A 27,908-nucleotide genomic window follows, 5' to 3' on the forward strand; every position below is an offset into this window, starting at 1 on the left:
ACCGCTGCACTCCAGCTTGGGGTACAGAGCGAGAGACTGCCTCAAAAAAAAAAAAAAAAAAAAAAAAAAAAAAAAAAACCTCTAAACTAGTATTGGGCTTTCTTTCCTTTTAAAAGGCCAAATAACAGATTTCAAAATTTCCCAGTTGAAAACCTTCCAGTGGATTCCTATTACCCTCAGAATAAAAGCTGAACTCTTTACCGAGACTTCCAGATTCCCAGAATATCTGGCACTTGTGGTCTTACCTCCATCCAAGAGCGCAAGAGCGGCCTCACCCAGCCCTTCTAGCCCTACTAGCTTCTTGCTCTTCATTAAGAAGCCAAGTTCCCTTCTATTAAGAGCCTTTGCATTTACTCTTCTCTAACCTGCATGGTTCCTTCCTCACTTATGTGCATAGCCTTCCCTGACTACTGTATATAAAACCATACCTCCTTGGGAGGCCGAGGCGGGCAGAGCACCTGAGGTCAGGAGATGGAGACCAGCCTGACCAACACGGAGAAACCCCACCTCTCCTAAAAATACAAAAATTAGCAGGGCGTGGTGGCACATACCTGTAATCCCAGCTACTTGGGAGGCTGAGGCAGGAGAATCGCTTGAACCCGGGAGGCGGAGGTTGTGGTGAGCCGAGATCGTGCCACTGCACTCCAGCCTGGGCAACAAGAGCGAAACTCCATCTCAAAAAAAAAAAAAAAAAAAAAAAAAACAACCATACCTCCTCCACATCTTTTAGGTAGTCAACCTTACCTGGAGCTTTCTTTTTCCTATGAAAGAAATCTACACTAGGTAGGTGATTTCTGATCTTCCTTTGGCAAAAAGTGAGTTAGAAAAGGCAAAGAAAATCTTTTGAATACAGGCTCACATGATTACAGAGCTACTGACTTACTTATAATGCTACCAGTGACAAGATTCCAATGGTTTCCAGTAAGGGACTCTTCGTTCACCTACACTCTAAGACAAAAACCCACAACGACAAATAAGATAATATGTTTAAATTACTTAGAAAAAATAATGGGTTTGAGGAAAAGTGAAAATAAAGTTTAAAGTTTACCATTTCTATAAGTTTGTACTCTGTAGTTCAACTTAGTCTTAATTTTCTAGTTGGTCCTAGGTCCTGCAGTGTTCTTTCAAGTCACCATCATCTGATTCTGCAATCCCACTGTAAACCATTTTTAGATTTTGTCTAGATCTGGGAATGTCTCAATCTGAAGATCACTTTTTAGTTACAGTATGCAGTACTTTCACCTTCTTAATCACATTTAAAATACAGACTCTTATTAAAAATAATGGCATCCAAGTGATTCATTCAATGCCTACCTTCTAATGTCAATAGTGAGAAGACTTCTATTAAGATAGTTACAGTGGGGATAGAAGAACATGGACAGACTTGAGGGATGCTTAAGAAATAGAACTGTAGGAAATTGAGAACCAATAGTGAAAAGGGGAAATGAGAAAATAAAGATGAAGGCCAGGTGCAGTGGCTCATGCCTGTAATCGCAGCACTTTGTGAGGCCGAGGCAGGTGGATCACTTGAGCTCAGGAGTTGAGACCAGCTTGGGCAACATAGCGAGACTTTGTTTCTACTAAAAATAAAAAAAAATTTTTTTTTTCTCTAATGACCTGGTTTCTGGCTTAACCCACTGGATAGGCAGTGGTGTCACCTCAAGGCAGAGAGAAAAAAGGTTTGAAGAATGGGGGAAATGTCAGTTTTGGGCATATTGAATTTAAGGTACTTGCAAGAAATGTATTTTAGGCAGTTGGATACATAGTACAGATTGTGTTACTGTGTATGTTAAGTGAATGACAACCTTGCAGTAATATCTAAACCTTCTTGGATCCATTACCATATTTATAAAATGAGGGTGTCATATTGATCTTTAAGGTGCCTCTCCACCCTAAAACTTCAGTGAATTCAACTTTATCATTTTATTATTTAAATAATTTGGTTTGGGTCCCCATTTTCTTATTAGACTCCAGAGTATCATGTTATTGTTAGCACTTTAGTTCAACAGTTTTAAACAAAAACTATTAGCCAGTTAGAAGCTTGTGAATTCATACAACTTTGTTTTCTCTTAAATTTTAAGGGATTGTGAATCATTTGCTTCCCCTACTAACGGAAGACATATTCAAGCTTGCTGGACTTTCTTGGGATGAATACAAGAATTTTTAAAGAAAATGTAAAATATACTCATGAAAATTTCTTCTCCATGAATTCTTCCTCATAGATTTGGAGAAGTTGGAGAAACATTACTTTAATTAATAGAAAAAAAGGGGAGAGGAAAACGTGGAGCACAAAAAAATGGGGTTTGGCAACAAGAGAAATAAATCTACAAGGAGATGTATCACAATACATTTTAAAAGGAAAAAAACCAGCACTTAATTGGTGCCTTGCAACTGGCAATACGAAATTAAGTGATAGAAATGACAGGTTTAAGTTAAATTTTAATTTAAATTTTATTGTTGAGATAATAGTCTTGACATTTCAATACTGAATATTCTGGAATTCTTTGTCCTCCTTTCTTCCTAATTGCACATAGCATCTTGGTTATTATAAATTATTTCCAGGTTAACAGAACCGGTAATTTTGAGAGAAGAGAGAATACTAATCTCATTGTCTGAAACATGTTTAAGTAGTAGTCCCGGCCAGGTGCGGTGGCTCATGCCAGTCATCTCAGCACTTTGGGGAGGTCGAAGTAGAAGGATTGCTTGAGCCCAGGAGTTCGAAACTAGCTCGGGTAACACAGCAACACCTTGTCTCTACAAAAAAAGAAAAAAATTAGCTGGGTATGATGGCAATTGTTGTGGTCCCAGCTACTTGGGAGGCTGAGGTGGAAAGGTAGGTTGAGCCTGGGAGGTCAAGTTTGCAGTGTAATGTGATTGCTCACTGCACTCCAGCCTGGGCACGGAGCGAGACTGTGTCTCCAAAATAAATAAAAAAAAAAAGTAGTCCTGACAATAAACGCAACTTTGGTTCCCAAAAGAGGCTCTGTGGAATAACTGACAGATGAATGGCTCATCATTTGGAGGGGGGGAGGGGGGAGTGGGAGGTCGAAGAGTACTGTATACACAGCTCATTTTAGAGCATTGTTTCCTACTGCCTCAAGGAGTATTGTTGCTTTGGTGAAAATGAATCCCTCCAATGAAATATCACCAATTGAGCAAAATGAACAATTCCACAAACTGAACTATGTATGTTTTTAGTGCTTCCCATTGGATCAGCTCACAACTGGCATATCTTGAAGCATTATCACAATTATTCTCCAATTTAAAAAATTCCCATGCCATACTGTGGATCACATACCACAACTTAGTGAGACAGGGGGGCCAGAAATGCACAAGGGAGAGTAGAAATTAAGAAATTATTCCTTTATGAAACAAAATTACTCCAGCTTAAAATAATAAATAGAATTTCATTTTAACAGAATGATTATTTTATGAAGTATATCTGTAACTCCTGTAACAGAAAGCTGAAACTGCATCAGGAAGAAAAGCCTATGCTTTCGGAGTCAGACAATTTGTTTCAGACCTAGTGCCTCTATGTAATCTGGTATTTTGACCTTTTGATGCCCAAATCTCTTCCTTAGAAAAATAAGGAAGATAATCCTTACAAGGTTACTTGAGGATTAAAAGTAATCATGTATAAAATATATTATGTAACAAAAATAAAGACAAAAGAAACACTATTTCGACTGTGATTTTGTTAGACTTTTATTATGAATGTATTTTTTTGAATCATCATTTCAGATCTCACTAAAACTGCAAATCTTAGAGCAGTTCAATTTAAAGAGTGACTACAGCTTTCATAGCATTGATGTCGATGTCTTTTTCTGTAAGGAGCACTATGTGCGTGACACTTATATTGATAGCCAAGCTAGAACCCTAGTTTCAATTTCCTTGTTATAAAAGCTATTCTACTTACTTGTGGGTATTAACTTGAGGTGAAGAATGTAAAGCAAATTCTGAAAAACCTGTAAACAAGCACATGAGACTACATTTCGTAATTAATGGTAAAGATAGTTACTCCTTAATTTTTCAAATAAACTATAATATAGTAAACCAACTTATTCTAGTGTTGAGATACACTATAATTTTTGATTACTGTCCTGATAACCTTTCATTTAGATTATTCGTTATTTTTTGTTTATATTGCAAGTTAAGTAAAACGATGAAACTGACTTGAATATAAAAAAATCAGTAGTCCTGGGTTAAACATTTGCCACTTAAGGTCATTAGCTTAGCTGCAACATGTTACCAAACCAATAAATATAACATTATTAGGTTAGAGACTTAAAAAAAATCTGAATACAATTAAGGATGAATAAATATGTTATTAAGATGAACTACATGTGAACTTTCAGTTTAAAAGTATACTTTTAAAGAACAGAGCTAATTATCAAAAGCTTCCATTTTTACTTTCTCCTCCAGTAATTATCTCTTATGTGATAATTTGATAAGCTCTAGGAGAATAAGAAAAAGTCCTTTTATAATTCATGATAGGTTTAATCAGGTAATTCCAGGAGGGAAAAAAACCATTAAAACAAAACCTTATGATAATCATCTGGTATGTCCAATTACATGGGTATGATGTAACAGAAATGGTTACAAACTTATAATGTATTATTTACATTATATACTCAAAACTATCAAGCTAGTTAACTATATCTGAGGAGACACATTATGACATGAGTTAAACAGTTTTTCATTGTTCATTAGAAAGAATGCAGTCAAGCTTTTAATGGAAATAATATACAAGTGAGGCACTTTTTAGGTCAGAAATAGAAAGCAAACGACACTACACACTGGAAATGTTCACAAAAATCTATGTGTATTTTTAATACAGACTTTTCAACTAGTTTATTCTTGAAAAATTCCAAAACTAATCACTGATGCAATTTAAGAAGCTTTCAGGAATAATGGCTAACATTTATCAGTGTACCAAAGCATATGAACGTTTTATAACCACCTGGCTGCTAGGCAAACAGTACCTAATACCTTAAAGCCTTTTTTTTTTCTTTTGGTTTATATAAATCATCTCAGGTTGTGTTTCTTTCTTAAAGAAATTCATTCTTTATGTTTGTCTCATTGCAAAACACCTCATGGTGCTATTATCATGATTTATAGACTTTTTTAGTGCAACAATAATGCCAGTTTCTAGTGCTTCCTCTTACACTTTGAAATGTGATCATGGAAGTCAAATCAAGAATGAACATAATTAGTAAAGAATCCTTGCTTTTCAGGTAACTAAAGTTTTCTAAGTTTTATGTGGAAAAAATGTAACACTTGCTTAATGCACCTTTGGGCTACAATTAAAAACCCAATTTAACACATATTTCCAAGTGTAATCATAAAATCGAATGTAAATTTCAACACAAGAAATATCCTTAAAATTCTTTACACTGACCATTTAGGGGAAAGCACATTTCCTGTACTCTGGAGACTAACATGCATATTAAGAAACATTTCTGTGCCATTTAATTAAGGGGGCAGGGGAGAGGAAAAAGAAAAGAAAAAGCAAGACTTACCCAAGATATCAGATGGCACTATACACATGAATTGAAAGTGCATTTACATTACTTCAAAAGCTCATTTTAGGCACTGCTGAATAACCAATGAAAATAGGTAGTTTCAAGTTTTTCCCTTTAGATTTTAACCCCACCCCATCATCATTTCAGAAACATACACATGGCTGGGGGCAGTGGCTCATGCCTGTAATCCCAGCACTTTGGGAGGCCGAGGTGGGTGGATCACCTAAGGTCAGGAGTTCGAGACCAGCCTGGCCAACACGGTGAAACCCCGTCTCTACTAAAATACAAAAACTTAGCTGGGCATGGTGGTGGGCGCCTGTAATCTCAGCTACTTGGGAGGCTGAGGCAGGAGAATCGCTTGAACCCAGGAGGTGGAGGTTGCAGTGAGCTGAGATTGCACCATTGCACTCCAGCCTGGCCAACAAGAGTGAAACTCCGCCTCAAAAAAAAGAGAAAGAAACATACACACACACTCTCTGAAGTTGTCATGATAAAATACAGGTGTGATTATGTTTTTTCATGTTTTGAGTATTATTTTTAAAAATTCTGACTGGCGGAAGGAGGAAAAAAATGCCATTTTGGTAATGGCTTTTGAGAGTTAAAGCAACTGGTTCTATAAATGCCTCAGTACATCCATTAAGTTTGATTGCCAGTCCCAAATATCAACAAATATTTTAAAACAGGATATGTAAGAAAAAAGTGCTTAAAATCTTTCAGCAAGCCAACAAGACAAATTTACAATTCCTTTGAGATAGTTCTTATTCCTGGTTTCCCTGGTAGAGGTGGTCACCACATAAATAGCCCTTTAATGGTAGTAGTGATGAACCCTGTCAGATCCCTATTGCCATCTCATGTCTCTGGCCTGGAAATCATCCAGTAGGTGGTGCTGAAGCTCCACACGACATACTTCTTCAGAAATCAAATGATGTCCCTTTTCAAGTCAAAAGAAATATTTAAGAATTATCAATTCTGAACAAAACAAGTTCATCAGACCAGTCTTGCTTGTCATACCATCTAGATGATTCCATTTTCAATACTATTACTCAAGCAGTTGTCTTGAGCCATCTGCTTATATCAGATAAAAACAAAGGAAAGTTTTAGAGGAAAAGCCGATTGGCAGTGCCGAGTCTGTACAGAGAATGAGAAAATGTTCCTGAAGTTGCCTATACACGTTTAAGAATCAGTGATTTAAACTACCCATTTGCTTTCACAAAGGAATTCTAATTTACTCAAAAGAAAATTTCCATTTAGGGATTCAGAGAACATTATATCATCAGTTAGTCTTGTAGACTGATTTAGAAACTGGGTATGTTAACTACAAAGATCCAAGGTAAAATAAAAACCATTTCATCACCATAATTTTTAATGAAGAAACTTGTTTAAAATTGTAAAGGAAAAAATGGGAATGGGACGGCAAAATCTTAGCAGCAAAGTGGTTAAACAAATTGAAAATATTAATGCACAAACATTAAAATATTAAAGCATATATGTTGCATATAAAATACAGTACAGAACCAGGAGTTGCACTATACTGATTAGTGCTTAACAGAAGAAATGATTAAATTTGTTCCTCCCAGAAGTATATACACAGTTCATTTCCACAGCATTTTCCTATATAGCCAGCAAGTTATTTTCTTCAGTTATTCACACCTTGATCAAACCTGAATTATAATCTTAGCACTTACAAATATGAAAATTCATTCACATGGAAAAACAGTATTTCCATTTCACCAATAAAAATTTTGAAAGTTAACAGTCTATTCTAGGAAACCAAGTTTAGCTGAAAACTTCAGGGATGAAGATCATCTGTTGTAGCAGCATTCAAATATATAAACAGTAAAAATAAGACTTAAAACTGCTGCTACAGTGTCATGTTTTGGATTTAGTTCATCCAATTGACTTTTAGTACAAAACTAGAAATACCCTCTTCTTCATAACATCTATAGTTATCAATATATTTTCTTCTTTTCAATGTGAAATAATACTTCAAGATGATCTATATACACAATGTTGTCAGTTCAAGCTGTCATATAAATATAAATGCTTTCTTAAAAAAAGTATTTTACAGACAGATAGTGTTATATACATTGTTCAGTTTGATCTGGGGCAAAAGAAAAAAGCTAACACAAGCTTAAATGTGATATATAAAAAGAATGATACATAAATGACGTTTAAAAACCTGCATAGAAAATGAGCTTCAAATGGTAGTGTGATTTTAATTTTTATCACCTCTGAAACTTCAAGCCATTAAAAAAAAGGCACACTTCTCAACTTCATCCCTCTAAGGGAATGTTCTTAAAGAACCCTTTCCTTGGTTAGAGTTTTAATGTAACACTTAAGAAAACAACAACAACAAAAAAACAAAAACAGACAATTTGACTTCAAGGTACTTTAAAGTTTGTTGGAACATTTATCCAACTATTTTGTAAATTAAACATCCAGTAATATAATGCTCTGCAAAAGAAATAAATTTATATGTACAAGATACTTCATTTACAATGTTGGATTAAATACTTTCCTGGGATAGTTTAGCACACATTTTAACATAAAATAATTTTGCTTTTGGCCAGTTTAAATAAAAATAAAATGTAACTGATAAAAAGTTATTGTTATGTAAATAATAAGCACTGAGGATTAAGCTGAAAAATTAGTAACACAGCTGAACATATTCTGGTTTAGCAGAATGATACATGAAGATCTCAAGACGAAGCTTTTACACTAATTATCCAGTCAAACTTTCTGCCTTGTAAAACATTTGTAAATGCAATATAATTTTTTGAAGGAGGAAACTCTGAAAGAAAACAACTTGCTGGTTGAATACCACAAAAAACAACTAAAAAACTTCACTTTTTTTCTATAATGTTTACTCAGTCTCTTTTTATATAAAAATAAGTGTTACGTTCCCATCAGAACATTAGACAATTACATCTGTGCTTTAAAAAAAAAAGTTGGTCACTCAAGGCTATTAGAGTATTTTTAAGGATTTTAGATTACCAGAATGTACAGATATAACTCAATATAAATTGTAGCCAAAGAGAAATAAGGATGAAAATATCAAATCATTCACATGGAATAAAAACATTATTAACTAGATGAGTTAAATATTCAAAATATATGGAATGTGACAGTAGATATATATATATCTACTTCAGAACTAGGAAGGGGAAGAAAAGTTTAATATGTAATAATTCGTACCTTACATTTAGTTAAATATAAACATTTGTTATTTATACATAAAACTGCTTTCAAAAAACAACTAATAAATGATTTAGTTGCACTTGTTTTACTTCTTGTAATTCCCAAGTGTTAACTTTTCTTAGATTGAAATCAACTGTCCCCTAGTGCACTTTTATTTTTAGTTCATGTCCTAATAAATTCAAACCTTTAAAAGTCCCATCACCTAATGCATAAATATACAAAAATGCCAAAAATTAATCCCTTTTAGTTGGATCATATTTTATGCTGACTTTTTATAGCCAAATAACCAGAAATGGTTTCCTTCTGCAAATACTCTACAACCTGTAACAAAACATGCCATGCACTCAAGGGAAAAGTTAGGCATGGCGTGAAACGCCAAGAACTGATGAGTTCTGCTTCCTCCATGTGTGGCCCCAATGATACCAGGCAAGATTCCATATTGCTTGCCAAAAGCTTCCACAAATCCAAGTTAGCTAATTCCTGGAAACAAAGATTTTAAGCTCATTTTGGCACTGGACCATTTCATCCAGCAGCTTTATGTTTCCCACCACAGCAACCACATGCCTCACCACAGCGATGGCACATTCTCAAAGGGACGTAGCAGCACATACATGGTACAATGAAAGACAAAGCTACCAGGGCTAACCATCGCAAGCAGAACTTGTCGTCGCTAGTGTCACACGAACAGGGATCAGAAAAATCTCCCTCCGAGTCTGACATACAATGATACAACATGCTCTCTGCACAGAGCATGCAACTAACTTGATATATGCATCTTTTAATAGGGTCTGGAGCATCCTGACATTTTCCCCTGACATTTTCTTCATGATTAAACCTTTCCTGGCAGTATACACAGCGAGAACGTTCACCATCCTCTTTTCTTCGTTTTGACTTCTTAATTTTTAATGAGGAAGGCTGTGTCTTAAATACCACAGAGTCTTTGGGTGAACTTAACTTAGTCTCATCCCCACAAGAGTACAGATAGTCTGATTTTTTACTGTCTGGTTTAGAAAACTGAATACTGGAATCAGCATCATCTCTTTCCAAGTCATTTTTCCACATGTCAGGATGTCTGTAGTCTGCATAGCGACGTATTAAGATATCTCGAGGGTTTATTCTGACAATCTCATCCTCATCTTGAAAGCTGACATGTCTGATTGATTTCAAAGGGACCTAAAAAAGAAACAGATAAAAACTGCAGTGAGGGCTGTGATGGTTAATTCTATGTGTCACCTTGGTGGGGCCAGCGTCCAGATATTTGTTGAAATATTCTGGACATTTCTATGATACGTTTTTGGGATGAGATCAACATTTCAACTGGTGGACTATGAGGAAAGCACAGTACCTTCTGTGATATAGGTGGACCTCATAAAAATCAGTTGAAGGCTTTACTAGAACTAAGACTGAGCTCCCCCTGAGCAAGAAGAAATTCTGCCAGCAGGGTGCCTTTGGACTCAGACTACAACTATTTCTTGGGTCTCCAGACAGCCTACCCTGCAGATTTTGGATCTGTACCTCTACTATTGCATGAGCCATTTCCTTAAAATAAAACTTTCCTATCCGTCTGTCCATCCGTCTGTCCATCCATCCATCCATCCATCCATCCATCCATCCATCCATCCATCCATCCTGTTGGTTCTACTTCTCTGGAAAACCTTGACTAATACTGATTTTAGTGTCAATATTAGTCAAAGTGGGGTGTCACTCTAACAAACACCTAAAAATGTGGAAGTGGTTTTAGAACTGGGGAATGGGTAGAGGTGGAAAGTATTTTGAGATGCATGTTAGAAAGAGCCTTGAGGAGACTGTTGCTTCTAAATATGGACTTTAAAAAGTGCTTCTGGTAAGATCTCAGATGGAAATGAAGAACATGTTTTGGACACTGGAAGGAAGGCAACCTGTGTTATAAAGCGACAAAGAACTTGGCTAAATTGTGTTCTTGTGTTTTTTGGAAAGTAGAACTTGTGAGTGATTAACCTAAATATTTAGCAGATATTTCTAAGCAAAGTGTTGAAGGTGTAGTCTAGTTTTTCCTTGCTGCTTATAGTAAAATTCGAGAGGAGAGAGAGGAATTGAAAGAAGAAACTGTTAAGCAAAAAGGAATAGTACATGAAGATTTGATATGTTCCATGTCTATCCATTTGCAATAAAATGAGAAAGCATGTTATGGAAAGAATAGCTAGGGTATAGTTGGACAATCATATGGTAAAATGAAATGCTGTCAATCTGGATTGAAGGGGACAGAGTCAGGACAAAATGAAGGAAGACTGTTGGACTTCTGGAATTCTACAGGATGGGCCAAGGGAGTAATGTGAAATATGACTTATCTTTCAAGAAAAGGGAAGAATGAGCCTAAAGGCAGGCTGTTTTCTCCTCAGTTCCAAAGGGTGGGGTCAATTAGTCCCTGTCAGTGGGCCAGGCTGTAGCAGCCCAGAGCCCTGGGGGCAATACTGACACCTATGGCTGAGGGGGTGGGGCTACCATCCCAGTGGGCCCAGAGAGCAGAACATTAAAACAAAGAGGATTATTCTTAATCCTAAAATCTTTTTCAAAAAATCTTAAAATATTTAAAAAAGTTTAAATATCTAATGGAATTATTGTAAGGTTTTGGAATTGCTTGGGACCCATGACACCTTTCTTCCTTTCAATTTCACTTTTTCAATAGGAATGCCTATCCTATACCTTTCCTATCATGGTATTCTGTAACCTATCCTATCGTGGTATTTGTACCAAGAAATTACAAATTTCACGGGTTCATAGCGGAAGACGAATTTTGCCTCAAGATATATGTACCTCATCTTACCCACACTTGATTGAAAGATGTTATTTAGATGAGATTTGGGACTTAAGAGTTGATGCTGGAATGGGTTATGTCTTTGGGGCTGTTGGGATAAGGATGAATGTATTTTGCATGTGAGAAGAACAAAATGTTATGGTCTGACTTATGTCCTCTTCAAATTCATATGCTGAAGCCCTAATCTCAGTAATGCGACTGTATTTGGAGATAGAGCCTTTTAAGAGGTGACTAAGTTAAAATGTGGCCCTTAAGAGAGACTTTAATCCAATCTGACCGTTTTCTTTATGAGGAAATTTGGACACACAGAGAAAGACACCAGGGATGTATGGGCAGAGGAAAGACCATGTGAGGGCAAAGTGAAAAGGCAGCTACCTGCAAGCCAAGAAGAAAGGCCTCAGAAGAAACCAAAGCTGCCAATAACCTTGACCTTGAACTTATAAGAATTGTGAGAAAATACATTTCTGTTGTTGAAGCTACCTAGTCTGTAATATTTTGTTGTGGGAGTTCCAGCAAATTAATACAAAGACATACATGTGTATAGCTTGGGTACACAAAAAGTCTCTGAAAAATGACGTAAAATACCCCTACTTCCACAACCCTTCTGGGAAGGTTGGTTCTTTGAGGCCAAAGAACAAAATTAAGTCTTTTGACCCCTTCCATCATCCATAAATGCAGGCTTCTAAGTAGATAAATTTGTATCTTTAGCTCCAGTCCCTGGACATAGTGACCAGTCTACTACAAGTAAGCATCTGACTCAGTTTGGGGCAAACTTCTACTTCCTAGATACATGGAATTAGGGCTAAAAAAAATTCTAGGTCTGAGCTAAAGGTGGGGTGACAGATACAGTTCATTTAATTAACAATATATAATTCTTTTTGGTCCTATCTAATAAATGCAGCTCTGGCAATCTTTTAGACTCAAATGAGAAGTTTGGAGAGTTTTTAACTAACAGCATTTATAAGCACATAGGCAGCAAATTCATACAATGAAAAATTTTCTAGTACAATTCAACTATATGGAGAATTAGAAAGACTGGAAAACTTTACCTATATATTAATTAGTTAAATTCCATATCACAAGATAAACTAACATTACTTACCCTATTTTGGGACTTTAGGCTTCCACATTCCTTGGATATTTGCCGCTGTACGTATTCCATACTTCTGCTCTGAATGTCCAAGCCTGGCTGACCAAATGCTATCTAAAATACAAACAATTTCTACTTGAATGACACAAGAATTTTACTTTTAATGAAACTGTACAGTGTATGTTCCAAAACCTTATAATCTATTAGCAGTAAAGTTTTTCAAAAACGGTTTTGAGAATAAAAACAGAATCTTTTTCCCCCACCTAAAACACAAAAACCGTAGGTCTTTTCTTACATATTTAAATTTTAACAAGTAATGAATACATAGTCAAAAAAGTACAAACAACCCAAATATTCATCAAGTAACGAATGGATAAACAAAATGTAGTAAATCCGTAGAGTGGAATATTATTCAATCACAAAGAGAAATAAAGTAGTTACACATGTCACAATGTTGCCAGGGGCTGGGAATAGGGAAGGAGGGGCAATGACTGATAATCAATGTGGGTTTTTTGGGAAGTGATATGGAGTTTGATACTGCTGATGGCTGCATAATCTTGTGAATATAATAAAAACCACCAAATTATATACTTTTTTAAAGCATGATTTTGTGGTAGGTGAATTATATAGCAATAAAAAGATAGGAATCTTTAGTGTCCTGATACATTTACAAGTGTTTTGAATTGCAAAGCCCATTTCAGACCTAAATTATAGCTAAAATACATCAATGTTTAATTTTTAAAATTTTATGGTGAAAAATTCCAATATACATAAAAGGAGAGAATAATGTAATGAATCACCATGGGTCTATTATCTAGCTTCAGTTATCATCAACATTTTGGCAATCTTGTTTACTTCTTATTTTTCCAGATAATTTTGATCCAACTCCTACTGTTACACACTTAATAAACACAATAAACACTATAACCCTGAAAATAAATAGTAATACATGCAGATAGCAAAATTTTCAAATAGTATAAAAGCACATGAAGTAAAACCCTTCCTTCCATCTTAGACCTTTCGGTCCCAGTTTTAAAAGTTAACTATCATAAAAAAATTTTTTAATGCATTCCTCCAAAAATTTTTACACACACACACACACATCTTTAAAACAGGACCCTTTGTACTGTGCCCTTGGTTTCTACATTTAATGATACAATATGGAGGCCATTCTATGTGTATAAGTAGAATCTGTAAGAATTTAGAAATTAACAAGAGGAAATAACTATGGATTAAATGGTCTGGGAAGGCATGAAAGGAAATGCAACTTGAAGTAAACACAGAATAAGCTAGGTATTTGGTCAAGTGAAAAAAAGAAAAACAGAAGAACATTACACAAAAGGAAGTGGAGAGAACAATTTTTTTTTCCTGATAGAACACAATGACCTCAACTATTATACTAAATATGTATTTCTAAGAACTATTTTAAAGAGTAAAAATGTCACGTTTCTCACCACTGTCTCAGAAAAAAGTCACACACACCACTTAAACACATACATACTTTGAAAACTACCTGAGTCAATAGGGTCTATGAATATTAAATATTAGTTCTCTCACACAATCTCTAAGTGAAAAGACAAATAAATGGACAATATTGACCTTTTCAAACTTACTAAAAACAAATGTGATAAGATACACCCCAATTAATTTCTGCTTTTTAATATCCTCACAATTTGGCACTTTTGCTATAATCTTCAGTAAAATTTATCAGCTGAAAAAGTCATAAGAGACGCTTCTTCAAAGCTGGTCACAATTAAAATTTTAAAAGGATTCCATTTATAATAGAACAACAAAAATGGTACAAAGAAATAATCCTATAAAATATGTATTATCTTTTCACAAAGAAAACGCAAAGTTTTATGTAAAGATACAGAAGAAGAGCTACACCGAGATATATATCATATTCACTAATAAAATGATAAATTATCCCCTAAACTAACACACACATTCAGCGCAAATCAAATATAAACCACAAAAGGATTCTTCATCAGATTTGACAAGCTGATTCTAAATTTTTTAAAAAGGCAAACAGCCAAATTGAAAAAAAAAAAAAAAAGATCCAAGAGGGAAAACAAAGTTAGGCACTTTCTCTATAAATATTACATTATTATAGAGCTACAGCATTTCTACAGTAAAGATGACAATGTGGCACTCATTTAGACTAGAGACATCAGAAATAGACTCAAACATATATAGAGAATTGATGTGACAGATATGGTACTGCATATCAGTGCGGGGAAAGGCTCCAATAAACAGTGTGGCGACAATTAGTAACCTATGTGGAAAAAACAAAATTTGATCCCTACCATAGAAAATAAATCAAATTAAAGTGGATTAAAGACAAAACTTTAAAACTTTTAGATTAGGAAGAAAATCTTTAAGACGAGGATAGGGAAGAGTCTGTCAAAATAATAAGAGAAATGATAAATTCAACTGCATTAAAATTTGTAATGTCTGTTCACCAAAACACCACAAAGAGTGAAAAATAATCACAAACTAGGAGATAATAGCCGCAAATAAAACTCAGAAAGATCTGAATCCAGAATATACAGAGAAGTGACACAGAACATTTGATTACCTAGTAACAAGGCCATATGAGAGCATGCAGTTAAAACCCATTTGTAAAGGAACAATCACAGTTATTTCCAAAGTCTTTCAAATACTCAATACATATCCCCTGTACATGGTACACATCAATCCTAAAGTCCAGTTTGTCCCAGAATCTTCTGTAGCACATCAATGTAAAAAATCCACTCCTGAACACTCTAAAGAAACTCATGCACATGAATAGTTGTGGACAAGAAAGTTTGTACCAGCAGTATGCCTGTAACAACAAAAACCTGAAAACAACTGAAATATCCAATTGGGAGAATAAAAAGAAACAAGTTTTAGAACTATCAAGGAAAGCATGAGAATGTTAGACAAATACAATTCCAGGTAATAGTTACCTCTAGGATGAAGGCAAAGGTGTAGATTGGGGGTGTTCCTTTTTTAAGTTGTTTCGTGGTTTCTCAAGTATTCAGTGAATACATTCTTTTTTATGTATTAAACATGTCATAAATCTTTGATATAGGCTGTCACATTTGTCTACAGTGAAATGAACCCCGTGAAAATAAGAGAAACTGAATTAAAGAACTATAATGGCTTCTAGGCCTGTAAGACTTTGAAACAATGTGTCTATCCATCCAGAGGATTTTTTTTTTTTTTTTTGAGACAAGGTCTCACTCTATCACCCAGGTTGAGTGCAATGGCGTACCTGTCTCACTGCGGCCTGGACCTCCCTGGCTCAAGCAATTCTCCGGCTTTAGACTCCTGAGTAGCTGAGACTACAGGTGCGTATCACCATGAGATATATATATATATGAGATGGAATCTTGCTATGTCGCCCAGGTGGTCTCAAATGCCTAGTCTCAAGTGATCCTTCTACCTCGACCTCCCATAGTGCTGGGACTGCAAGTGTGAGCAACCACGCCTGACCTCAAAAGATTTACTAGATCTTCAAAGCATTAAAAAACGAGTCAAAGACAAACACTGGCAATGCCTATTTAAGCATTACTAAGGGAACATAAACTAGCGTAGTTGACAATTCTTTATGGGTCCCATCTCTGCAGATCTAGTGAGCATATGCACTATTGGCCTTTTGTTTTGGACTATCTTTTCAAGGATGTCTGTACAGTGAAACCCTTGAAAGACACAGTGTTTCCCCTTTGGAGACAGGCTTGTTTAGTGTCCAGTATAACAAAGACAGTATCTCCTTCCTCAGCAAGGCAGGCAGGCTACTGAAGTGCATTAAAAGTCATTACAAAAGACTTGGCTTCCCTAAGTTCAAGGTTCCAACGCTGGGATGCTAACCCACCGAGTGGACAACATACTCCTGAGCATCATTCCCATGGGATTTGGAGGAGCAAGGGAAACACAAACATGAAGCTCATGCTACTATTGTACTGTGAATAATAATAAAGTCCTTTGTTTGACCCAGCAGCCATGTCTTCTAGCAGCATTCATAAAACTAGTAAGTTAACTTGCTAGCTTACTCTTTACAGTTCAGCAAGGCAGTTGTCTAGTCCTTTTGGCAAGGTTGTTCCTCTGTTGTAGAAAAGGATCCATCAACTTATGCAATTAAACATTCAAAAGACACAGTTATTTTGTTGAGCATTTACACTCACCAAGTTAGCTTTTAGTGATGATCTCATAAAGACCTATTTTAGGTAGAGAATGTGTTAATCAGGCTACTGCAGGTAACTACAGTCCTCATGATGGCTGAAATCAAATTTTATGTTCTGATTTTCACATTTCATTTTCTTAAACTCAATTATTTGAATCTCTGAAGATGACTTTAGTCCTAGTATCCTAAGAAAATAAGGTGTCTGGTCTGCAAGCTGAGGGCCAGATTCTCTACCATGATAAAACTCATCCTGTGAGGCCTTCTTGGTCAAATACAAATGGAAAACTGCTACACTATCCTAACAGCACTGTGCTGAATGGAACTATTTTATTCCTATTAAGAAACTTCTACAATATTTCTTTACTGTAGGTATAGCTACAGTCCACTGCAGCTTTAAAAGAGTAAACCGTTCCATTCTAATTCCTATTAAATTGAGAAGTTCACTAATTATAACAGCAGTAAATGTATAAACATCTAGTTATGCAATTCATATAACCCTTGTTTCTTTAAGTCATCAATTTTGGAGATAAGAAAAAGTATCAATTACAAGGAATTACTTACGAGTATTATTGTTCTATTTAACATTTTTCCTAAGTGCTTTATATATAACATTAATTATTTAATATTCATAACAACTCTAGGAGGTAGATACTGATAGTATTCCAATTTACAGATGAGGATACTAAGCCACAAAGAACTTAAGTAACTTGCCCAAGGCCGCACAGCTAGTAAGTAAAGAAGTTGGAATTCAGAGCCAAACAGAATAGCTCTAGAGGCCATGTCATAATCCCAAAGCTATCAGCTGTCTGCCAAATGTTGTTCACTTCTCTCTCTGCAGTTATTGAGCACTTTTTGTACTTTCTACTTGATGATTACATTCTTCAACCACCCCATCATAACCGCCATTACTATTTTGGGAGAAGAGTTCAGTTCTTTTTCCCCATCAATCAAAAGAACACCTTTAAATTTATAGTTCTTTCAGCCAAAGAAGGTAGGCCAAATAAATTCCCAGGGCCTGGGATGAGAAATACTGGTATATCATAACGTCCCTGTGTTACATTCACCGTGTTTTCTTTCCCTGCTCAACTGTATGAATCAGTGACTTAGTTCAGGATATCCATACTTCCACTCTCTCCTATGTTGAGATGAGTTTTTCTGCCCGCCACTCAGTATGTGGGAAAATATTTTGTATTTAAAACTGTTAAACTGAGTATCTCCAGATTCAAATGTCTCACAGGATGCCTGGAAGTTTATAAGCAAGTATGACTCCTGGTGGGTTCATTTTAATATCCCAAAATCTCTAGCGAAAATATGCAGATTGCTTTTAGCCTTTATTCTTGCAATTATTTTGCTCAAAGTAAAACTGGCTTGCAATTTTTTCCTTCTTGTACCAATATCTTAATTTTTCTTTAATTTTTTATAACATTTCATAATAAATTTGGACAACATACATAAACTACAGATAATTTTTAATCACTAAAAATAGGTAGTTTGCCAGTTTGTTGAGAGGATTAAAACGAGTTATATAAGTAAAGCACTTAAAACAGTATCTAGCACGTAGTAGGTACCAGCTATGATAAACATTAATAATAATGATTAGTGAAAAATAAAGCTACAGGGGGCCTGGGAGACTTACCTGGAGCCTTTTACAATCTGTGTCTACCTTGAATAATTCAAACTGTATTTGCTATGGTATGAGAGTTGCTGGAAGAAAAGCTCCCAGATGATCTAGAAGTTTTTTTTGTTCTCTCTCTACCCACTTTTAAGACTTCAGGACAAGAATAGTAGGGCCCACAATGCTGAATTAATCAAGTTTGAACTGTTAACTTTCTGTCTCAATAGCAAATCTGTAACTCTACCTAAATTTCACTTCCACCTTGGAAAATGAAGTAATTTTATCACTTCTCATGCAATTCTCCTGTCTTTACAGTCTCCATTGTGCCTTTCTCTATCAATTTTTTTCTCTGTCCTGAATCTTTTAATTTCTCCACTTTCTTCATCTTATGACCATATTCATTTCTTGACCCTGCACCCCTCTAACTCCATCTATTTGTTAAGGAAGGCTTCTGCAGTCAAGCTTCTAGAGAAGTGGCTAGCAAACATCATCTTTGTTTCCTCTCCAGACATGCACACCTCTTAATCCCACTGAAACTGTGGTACGGTTATCAATTACCTTTATAGAGATGAATTTGAATTTTATTGGGGCATTTTCGCCATAAAATATTAATTAACTACTCCATCATTTCCTTTCCTTACTCCATCACTGTCCTCCCCAGGCTTCTGAGACATCCTTTTCTGGTTCTCCTAATGTGACTGCTCTTTCTTAACTCACTGTCTCAATATTTAGTGATTCCCTACTGTTAATAGTTTTAAAATAGAACATATATAGTCTTCCAAAATAATTCTAACTGTCCTCATAGTTTCAATTTTCATTCTCTGATAATGATTTCCAAAATTTATCTCCAGTCTTTAACTCTCCCTGAGCTTCAAACAATATTTAAAGAGCTACTGGTTGAAAATTTCTAAATCTGGTCAAAGACATCAAGTCACAGATTCCAGGAGCTCTTTACAACCAAAACAAAATATATAACCTAATACCTAGGTATAGCATAATAAAACATCTGAAAACAATAAAGATATTATTTCTTAATAGGAAGGGTAGAAACTTCTTCTCAATGGTATTACATCTTTTAAATTGATGAAAGAAAATAAATTATAACAGAATTCAATGAAAAGCAAAACATCCTTCAAAAATGAAGGAAATAAAAGATTTTTATCAGATAAATGAAAACTGAGGTTCAGCAAGCACCAATAAACAGCAAATGATCCTAGATGGAAGTATAATACATAAGGTACTGAAGAATGTCAAAAGTCATAAAAAAGTGAATAAACCTAAATGAATGCTGACTGTTTAAAATAGTATTTTTGCAAGGTTTTAAATTTTATAGAGATAAAGTTTGTAATGACAATTACATAAAAGGTAAAAGAGAGGTAAACTGAGTTAAGATACTGTAGATCTGTGCATTATCTTGAAAATGGTAAAACATTAATACAGGATAGATTTTAAGGAGGCAAGACACATTTGTAATCTCTAGGATAACCACTAAAAATACTTAACAACTGTATTACTAATTAGCTAATAAAGGGACGAGAATCAAGTAATATATTTGAATCAGCAAAGTGAAGGGAAAAAAACACAGCAAATGGGGCAAATAAAAAATGAATAAAATGGTAGATTTATATCAATAATTGTGGTAAAAGTAAACGAACAAAATACTCCAATTAAAAGACAAAGACACTCCGGGGGGGGAAAAAAACCCCAAACCCAACTATATATGGTTTAAAAGAGAGGTCTGAAATGTTGGAAGGAAAAAAAAAAAACCAAAAACCCATTGTGAAAGTGCTAACCAGAAGAAAATTGATGTAATCAGACATCAAAAAAGTAGCTCTTTAAATATTGTTTGAAGCTCAGGGAGAGTTAAAGACTGGAGATAAATTTTGGAAATCATTATCAGAGAATGAAAATTGAAACTATGAGGACAGTTAGAATTATTTTGGAAGACTATATATGTTCTATTTTAAAACTGTTAACAGTAGGGAATCACTAAATATTGAGACAGTGAGTTAAGAAAGAGCAGTCACATTAGGAGAACCAGAAAAGGATGTCTCAGAAGCCTGGGGAGGACAGTGATGGAGTAAGGAAAGGAAATGATGGAGTAGTTAATTAATATTTTATGGCGAAAATGCCCCAATAAAATTCAAATTCATCTCTATAAAGGTAATGGATAACCGTACCACAGTTTCAGTGGGATTAAGAGGTGTGCATGTCTGGAGAGGAAACAAAGATGATGTTTGCTAGCCACTTCTCTAGAAGCTTGACTGCAGAACCCTTCCTTAACAAATAGATGGAGTTAGAGGGGTGCAGGGTCAAGAAATGAATATGGTCATAAGATGATGCAAGGTTGCAAACCAATGACTGCAATTTAACAAACAGAATAAGGGAAGAAAAAAATAGAATCACCTCAATTACTGCAGAAAAAGCATGTAATAAAAATTTAGTTCTGTAGGAACACAAGGTTATCCTTAATCTAATAAAGAGATCTATAAAAACATATAGTAAACACATCATAATTAATGATAAATATTGAAAGCTTTCCTGTGAGATAAGGGGTAAAATAAGAATGCTTGTGATGTCCCCTTGCTCAATCGCTACACCCATATAGGACTTTATGGTGTATATGTTTACTGTTTCACTCTGGATTTGATTCATTATAAATCACATTCTCCTGGTTTTGTTTGTGGGGTTTTTTGTTTGTTTGTTTGTTTACTGTGTCTGGTAAAGGGCAGATAGTTTTAATGTCCTTATCTAAGACATCATCCAATTTCTACACCTATAAACAACGTGCTGAAAAAATATTTTATCTTCTTACCTGATTGGCTTGGCTTTGCATGTACACTCTTCTGGCATTCAGATCTTCAAAGGGAGAAGGTCTTATATTTGAGCTTCTATAAGGCTCACTGGTAACAACTGTCTCTTGCTGAAAAAGGTGATCCTTCACTAGAGAACTGGAAGAATCCTCTTCATTTGCCTATTGGGAACAAACCTTAACACATTAGTTGCCAGAATAAAAACCACCACCACCACAAAGTAAGATACTTTCACTCTAAAAAGTATTTAGCAAGTCAGTAAGTATATATCGCTACCATCGCTATGAATAGCAATTCCCAAAACTCAAATGTACATGATTATAAAGCTATGTCAAAATATAATAATAATATGAACTTTTAGAAAAATTCAACTTCATGAGAAAAATGGGCTTTATTAAAAATAACATGAAGAACTAAAAGGCTAACCATGTCATGTAGAAGAGCTAATTATAATAATGCTTTTAACTATAATAAAAAGTGATAAATGTACATAGAAAATGCAGAAATTATTAGGAAGAAAACACAAATCTGTTTTATTTTGCAAGTTAAAAAAAAATGTTCAAAGAACTCTGCTGTTGATACAGTGAGTCAAAAGAGAAGACAACAGTAGTCTATTACTGTGTTGAATGAGTGAATGAATAAATTAGCCTAAACTTGCTGATTACGTAGGATTTAAATCATGTACTCTAATTAGACTTAGGTTGGGAGATATGCTCAATAAATGACACTCACTAAAGACACTTTTAAAATGTCATAAACAATAATTTATATAAAATAAATATTAAGTAAGTAAAATTTAGCACACTACAAAACACAAAGTCCTGGAAGGGCTTTGTTTCATTTAATTTTTTAAAGGAATAGGATATTACTTTTCCCATCACTGTATAATTATTTAAGAAAAAAGCTGATATCCAAGTAAAAGTGGCTGAAATACTTTCACTAGCTTATTCTAAAATAATTCAGAGAAATCACTATAGGGCTAACAATTTTAAGGGTTCAAACCTTTCATAAGCTTTTCTTTTTAAAAGATTTAAAAGATTGTGTTGGTGCTACTTCTAAAATTAACAAATAAAATTCAAAAATGATTAAATGCAAGTTCTAGTTTTTGTTTCAGAAAAAAAAAACCACCCTTGTCCCATTTAATTCCTTTGGCATTCAATTTCTCCATTAGAAAATAATTGTGATACCGATGCTATTTTATGACACCGGGTTATCATAAGGATATAATGGTAGTAACTGAAAATGCTCTTGAAACTAAAAGCTGTTATTGTATCAAGGAGTAGGCAACTGAACTATTAAAAATATATCTGAGAATCTACTGTCACTTAAAACTATGTCAAAACTGGCTGCTATTTTTACCCAATTTTCATAACAGCTGTCCCAATGTGTTGTGACAGTTGCTGATAAAATATTGGAAAAATGTTGGCTAAACACTGATATCCAGCAAACATGCTTTCAAAATACATAATCAAAATTGGGAAGAGTAGAAAACTTCAGGAAACGTATTTATTTGTTCCAGAGATTTCTGAAAATAAATGACTCAAATAATTGTCAAAAATCATAAGCAAACTGAATAGAATACTGGGAGAAAAAAAAATGGGTGAGAAAAGACCTAAGTTAGAATCTTGTCTTACTTTATCTAAACCACAATTTCTTTCTTTTTTTTTTCTTTTGAAATGGAGTCTTGTTCTTGTTGCTCAGGCTGGAGTGCAGTGATGCAATCTTGGCTCACTGCAACCTCCGTCTCCCAGGTTCAAGCAATTCTCTGCCTCAGCCTCCTGAGTAGCTGAGATTACAGGCGCCCGCTGCCATGCCTGGCTAATTTTTTGTTTGTTTGTTTGTTTTTTAGTAGCGATGGGGTTTCACCATGTTGGCTAGGCTGGTCTCAAACTCCTGACTTCAAGTGATCCACCTGCCTCGGCCTCCCAAAGTGCTGGGATTACAGGCGCACAATTTCTTTTTATTATAAATTGAATATCTGCCTCAACAATTTCAGGGTTGGGATACTCAGGAGATTGAAAACTATAAACAAGCATAAGTTTTAGGAGTAGTATCAGTGGTAATTATAAGATACTGCTTTTAATTGTGACTTTTTTGAATTATCTTTTACTAAATTATAATAACTGAGAAGTCATGTTAAAATTATAAATTAAAATAAAGCTGACTTGAAAAAAATCTGCATATGAACAAACTTAGTGTCTTGCTGTACTGAGTTGGGTTATTCTATTTATATACTGTAAATTAAACATTAACACATTTTACTTTAAATATAATACTTTTTTAAAGAAAATATCACAAGTGTTTGTTGCTTCATTATTAAACTGTGTGTAATATTTAAGTAACAAATGATTTTTAAATGTTTACCAATATAGCTGAAATTAACCTATTAACTAGGAAAGGTTCATATTGCACACTGAATTTATAGCTACACACCTAAATGGGTCTCAGTGAATAAAATAACCAAAGCATCATTCAAGTGTCTGATATGGCAAACAAAAGACTGTTTGAAAATGCAAAGTATACAATCTACAATGAAGTATATATATTATTCATGAATTGTAAGAATCAAATTAACATTTTAGAGAATCCTAAACTAGAAAAAAGTATCTTCCTACTACCTAATTATCTCTTTCAGCAAGTTAAAAGTTTAAATGCATATTAAATTTACAGGTTTTTAAAAAAGTGGTGATAAGGAAAACAGGCATACTCATTCATTGCTAATTCTACACACACAGAAGTAAAATAAAATCTGGAACAACTCTTCCTGGAAAGCAATTTTAATAATAATGCAACAAAAAAGCATTTAATAAAATGTACCAAAAGCTTTTAAAACATTCACACATTTTGACCACTTCTTCAATCTAGCAAAGAAAAAACAGTACTAAAATGGAAAAAGCTTTAGGCACAAAGTATTTTTCTCAGAATTATTATCTGTTGTTGTTGTAAAGTTTTATTTTTTCACTAGTTTTTTTGGGGAACAGGTGGTGTTTGGTTACATGAGTGAGTTCTTTAGTGGTGATTTCTGAGATTTTGGTGCACCCATCACCCAAACAGTGTACACTGTACCCAATGTGTAGTCTTGTATCCCTCACCACACCCACCCTTTTCCGAGTCCCTAAAGTCCAACGTATCATTCTTACGCCTTTGTGTCCTCATAGCTTAGCTCCCACATATGAGTGAGAACCTATGACGTTTGGTTTTCCATTCCTGAGTTGCTTCACTTAGAATAGTTTGCAATTCCATCCAGGTTGCTGCAAATGCTATTATTTCTTTCCTTTTTATGGTTGAGTAGTATTCCATAGTGTGTGTGTGTTTATGTGTGTGTGCATATACATAATCAAAATTGGGGAGAGTAGAAAACTTCAGCAAATGTATTTATTTGTTCCAGAGATTTCTGAAAATAAATGACTCAAATAATATATATAATATATATAATATAAAATATATATACACACACCCATACACCACATTTTCCTTATCCACTCATTGATTGATGGGCATTTGGGCTGGTTCCATATTTTTGTAATTGCAAATTATGCTGCTACAAGCATGCATATGCAAGTATCTTTTTCGTATGACTTCTTTTCCTCTAGGTAGAGAACTATTTTTAATGGTAAAAAGAAACAACTTGAACATGCCATAATAAGGGAATGGTGAAGTAAATTATGATATGCCCATAAAGTGAAATATGGTGTTGTCATTTGAAATCAAGTTTGGGAATAATATAATATACAATGTAGGAAAGATTTAGTGTTAAAAAGTCAGTACATAAAATTTTATTTACAGTATTATCGTAGCCATAAAAAGATAAAAAGTTGGAAATAAAATGAAGGCTAATACTCCTTGATGGTATGATTAATTTTCCAATTTTGTAAGCTTACTTTTATATAATTTTAAAATCAAGGTACTGCATACTTTCTCCCTTTTGATGTAGGATCATTTTATATTTTAAATTTTTATTATTTTAAACTTTATTGGAGGTGTAACTCAATGAGACTGATCTTTTTTTCAATTAACATGTTTATGAATAGTACTGCTAGAATGAGACAGGTTTAGCATCAATTCTATTCCTGTTTTGTCTTTCTTTTTCAAGAGACAGGGTCTTACTATGTTGTCCAGGATGGCCTCAAACTCCTGGCCTCAACTGGTCCTCCCTAGTAGCTGATACTACAGACGGGTATAGGTCACTGTGCCTGATAAATCATAATATTTAAAAATATAATACAAATATACTGTATCAATGAAACCAATTTTTAGCTTAAATACATTTTCCCTCTTCATCTGAAATAATTAACTGAGAGACATACTATACCTTTGCCCAAATCCTTCTGAATTCATGCAGAATGTCTTTATGTCAATAAAATAATTTTCTAAACAAGGTAATCTTCTGAATACCTTTCAAATCCATTTCCTCTTCTCAATACCTACTATTCACTGTCTTAATGCAAAGCCCTCATTATCTTTTTTTGCCTGTCTTATTTCAGTAGGTTTCTAACTGATTTCCTTGTTTCCAGCCTTTGTCCCATTATTCTTAAGGCAAATCTAATTGGTTTTTCTGTTCAAAACCCCTTAAGGTTTCCAATTACCAAAGCTTTGTTGGAAGACTGGGCACATACTGGAGAGGACGGGGAGGAGAGTAAGTATTAGCTAAGGAACTCTTTTGCAAGGTACATAATTTACACATACATAAAAATGGGCCCTCTCTCCCTGGGAAATATGAGACTCACAAGATAAAGCCCAATTTTATTTTCCTATGAAAAAGAAATGGAATGTAAGTATATAAAAACATACTGACCATTCAATTAAAGACACATGGAAGTATAATGCCATTTTTATATACTAACTAGGAAAGATGTAAAACACAGGTAGTAATACTGAATGTTGGCAAGGGTTTGGAGAAACAGAAATACTTTTTTGCGCTGTTGGTGAGAGTGCAATTTGATAATGGCACTGGAAAAAAAAAATCCGTACTTTTTGACCCAGCATTTCTACTTTGAGAGATTGACTGTATATACAGATACAGATACACACACACACACACACACACACACACACACACACAATCACAGTAGCACTATTTTTTAACAAAAATAAAGAAAACAAGAATCAAAATATCTTATGGCTCTAACAGCAGGGAACTAGTTAAAAATTTTGATACATGACAGAATTCTGCACAGCTATTAAAATGATATTTTCAGTATTCCCAAGGTATTGTTAAATGAAAAAAGCTAGGTACAGAACAGTCAACATGGCATGATCCCATTTGTCTAACTGATAGAAGGATGAATTGATAGATTTATATTTTTACTTTTAAAATACCAGAAACTATCAATATAGTTCCGTGCAGTTGAGGCTAGAACCAGGGGACTCATGGGTTCTCTCTCCAAGGAGTTATTTTATATGTATAAAGGACTATATACATAATCATATAAAGAATAATAGAACGTGTACATTTGTCACCCAACTTAAGGAAAGTGAACATAACCAATACAACTAATTACTCCTCTGTGTTTCTCCGTATTAGCACCCCCCATCTCTACCACCTGGACCCTCAGCAGATAAACCCTATCTTGAAGTCATTTTTTTTTCATTTTTTAATCTTCTTTAAGTTTTACTAAACAAATATCCCTGAACAATATTTAGTTATAGATGCTTTTGAACTGACTGATATCATGGGACATTCTGAAATTTTTTGCTCAATTTTTTTCAGTGAAATTCATTCACACTGACATGTGTAGCAATAATCAGTCATTTTGACCTCTGTGTACCAATGATAGCTAAAATTTATTGAGCATTTTCTATGTATCAGACAGTCTCAAGTAGTTTACACGGGTTAACTCAATCCTCACAATAATCCTTTGAGGTACACAGTATTATCAACCTACTCCATATGAAAAGACTAAAATCCAAAGGGATTAAGCAACTTGCCTAAAATAAAAGTTACTAGGTGGCAGAGTCTGGATAAGAACACTATAATTTATTCATCTATTCCCTGTCTATGGATGTTTGGGCAGTTCTAATTTTTTGCTATTTCAATAAACGTTGCTAGGAATAATAGTGTATAGGCCTTATGGTATATATGCACAAGAGTTTCTCTAGAAGACATCCAAGAATAGAAATGCTGGGTCACAGGATATACATATGTTCCAGTTCTCATGATGAAAATGATTTTTGAAGGTGGTTTAAACAATTCATATATCCACAATCAGTGCTCCATATTCTTACCAAGACTAGGTGCTGTCACACTGTTCACTCTTATATGTATATCTGCTATTTAATTTCTATTACAATGGATCTATCTTATTAAAAATTAAATAGTGGCTTTCCTTATGTGAATAAGAAACTCCAAGAATGAACAAAAGAATAAATGAACACACAGTCTGTTACTTAAAAAGAGTCCATCTACTTTCTTAATATGGCTTGTTCCTACTGGTTTTCATCCTCATTTCTTTGCTTTTAAAATATTGATATACCTGTCTCTTTCTGTTAGCATCTGATGTTTCATACTTCTGATTTTCTGGTACATGTCGCTTCCTCTGCCCAACAATGACATGCTTCAAATTTTCCACTAAAAAACTGTTTTATGCTTAACAAACTCATCAAAAAGTCTTTGTTGATTCACTCACAAGTTAGTCACTCCCTCCTTTGAATTACCTTAAAATTATATGTATCTATCACCCTATATTCTCAGTACTCTTTTATTTACATTTT

The 27,908-nt window shown here is 34.4% G+C and overlaps 1 protein-coding gene across 1 annotated transcript in view; it reads right to left on the reverse strand.

The window, feature by feature from the left end:
- Window positions 1–3,699: 3,699 nt before the first annotated feature.
- SPRED1 (sprouty related EVH1 domain containing 1) overlaps window positions 3,700–27,908 on the reverse strand; it is a 103,383-nt gene continuing 79,174 nt past the window's right edge. The window contains exons 5-7 of the mRNA XM_003272817.3: window positions 21,200–21,358; window positions 12,617–12,718; window positions 3,700–9,893 (exon numbers count right to left, since the gene is read on the reverse strand). Coding sequence (XP_003272865.1) covers window positions 9,243–9,893; window positions 12,617–12,718; window positions 21,200–21,358 — 912 coding nt within the window. The 3' untranslated portion in view covers window positions 3,700–9,242. The remainder of the gene's footprint in view (window positions 9,894–12,616; window positions 12,719–21,199; window positions 21,359–27,908) is intronic.

Source organism: Nomascus leucogenys, chromosome 6 (assembly GCF_006542625.1).
Source record: "Nomascus leucogenys isolate Asia chromosome 6, Asia_NLE_v1, whole genome shotgun sequence".
Classification (NCBI taxonomy): domain Eukaryota; kingdom Metazoa; phylum Chordata; class Mammalia; order Primates; family Hylobatidae; genus Nomascus; species Nomascus leucogenys.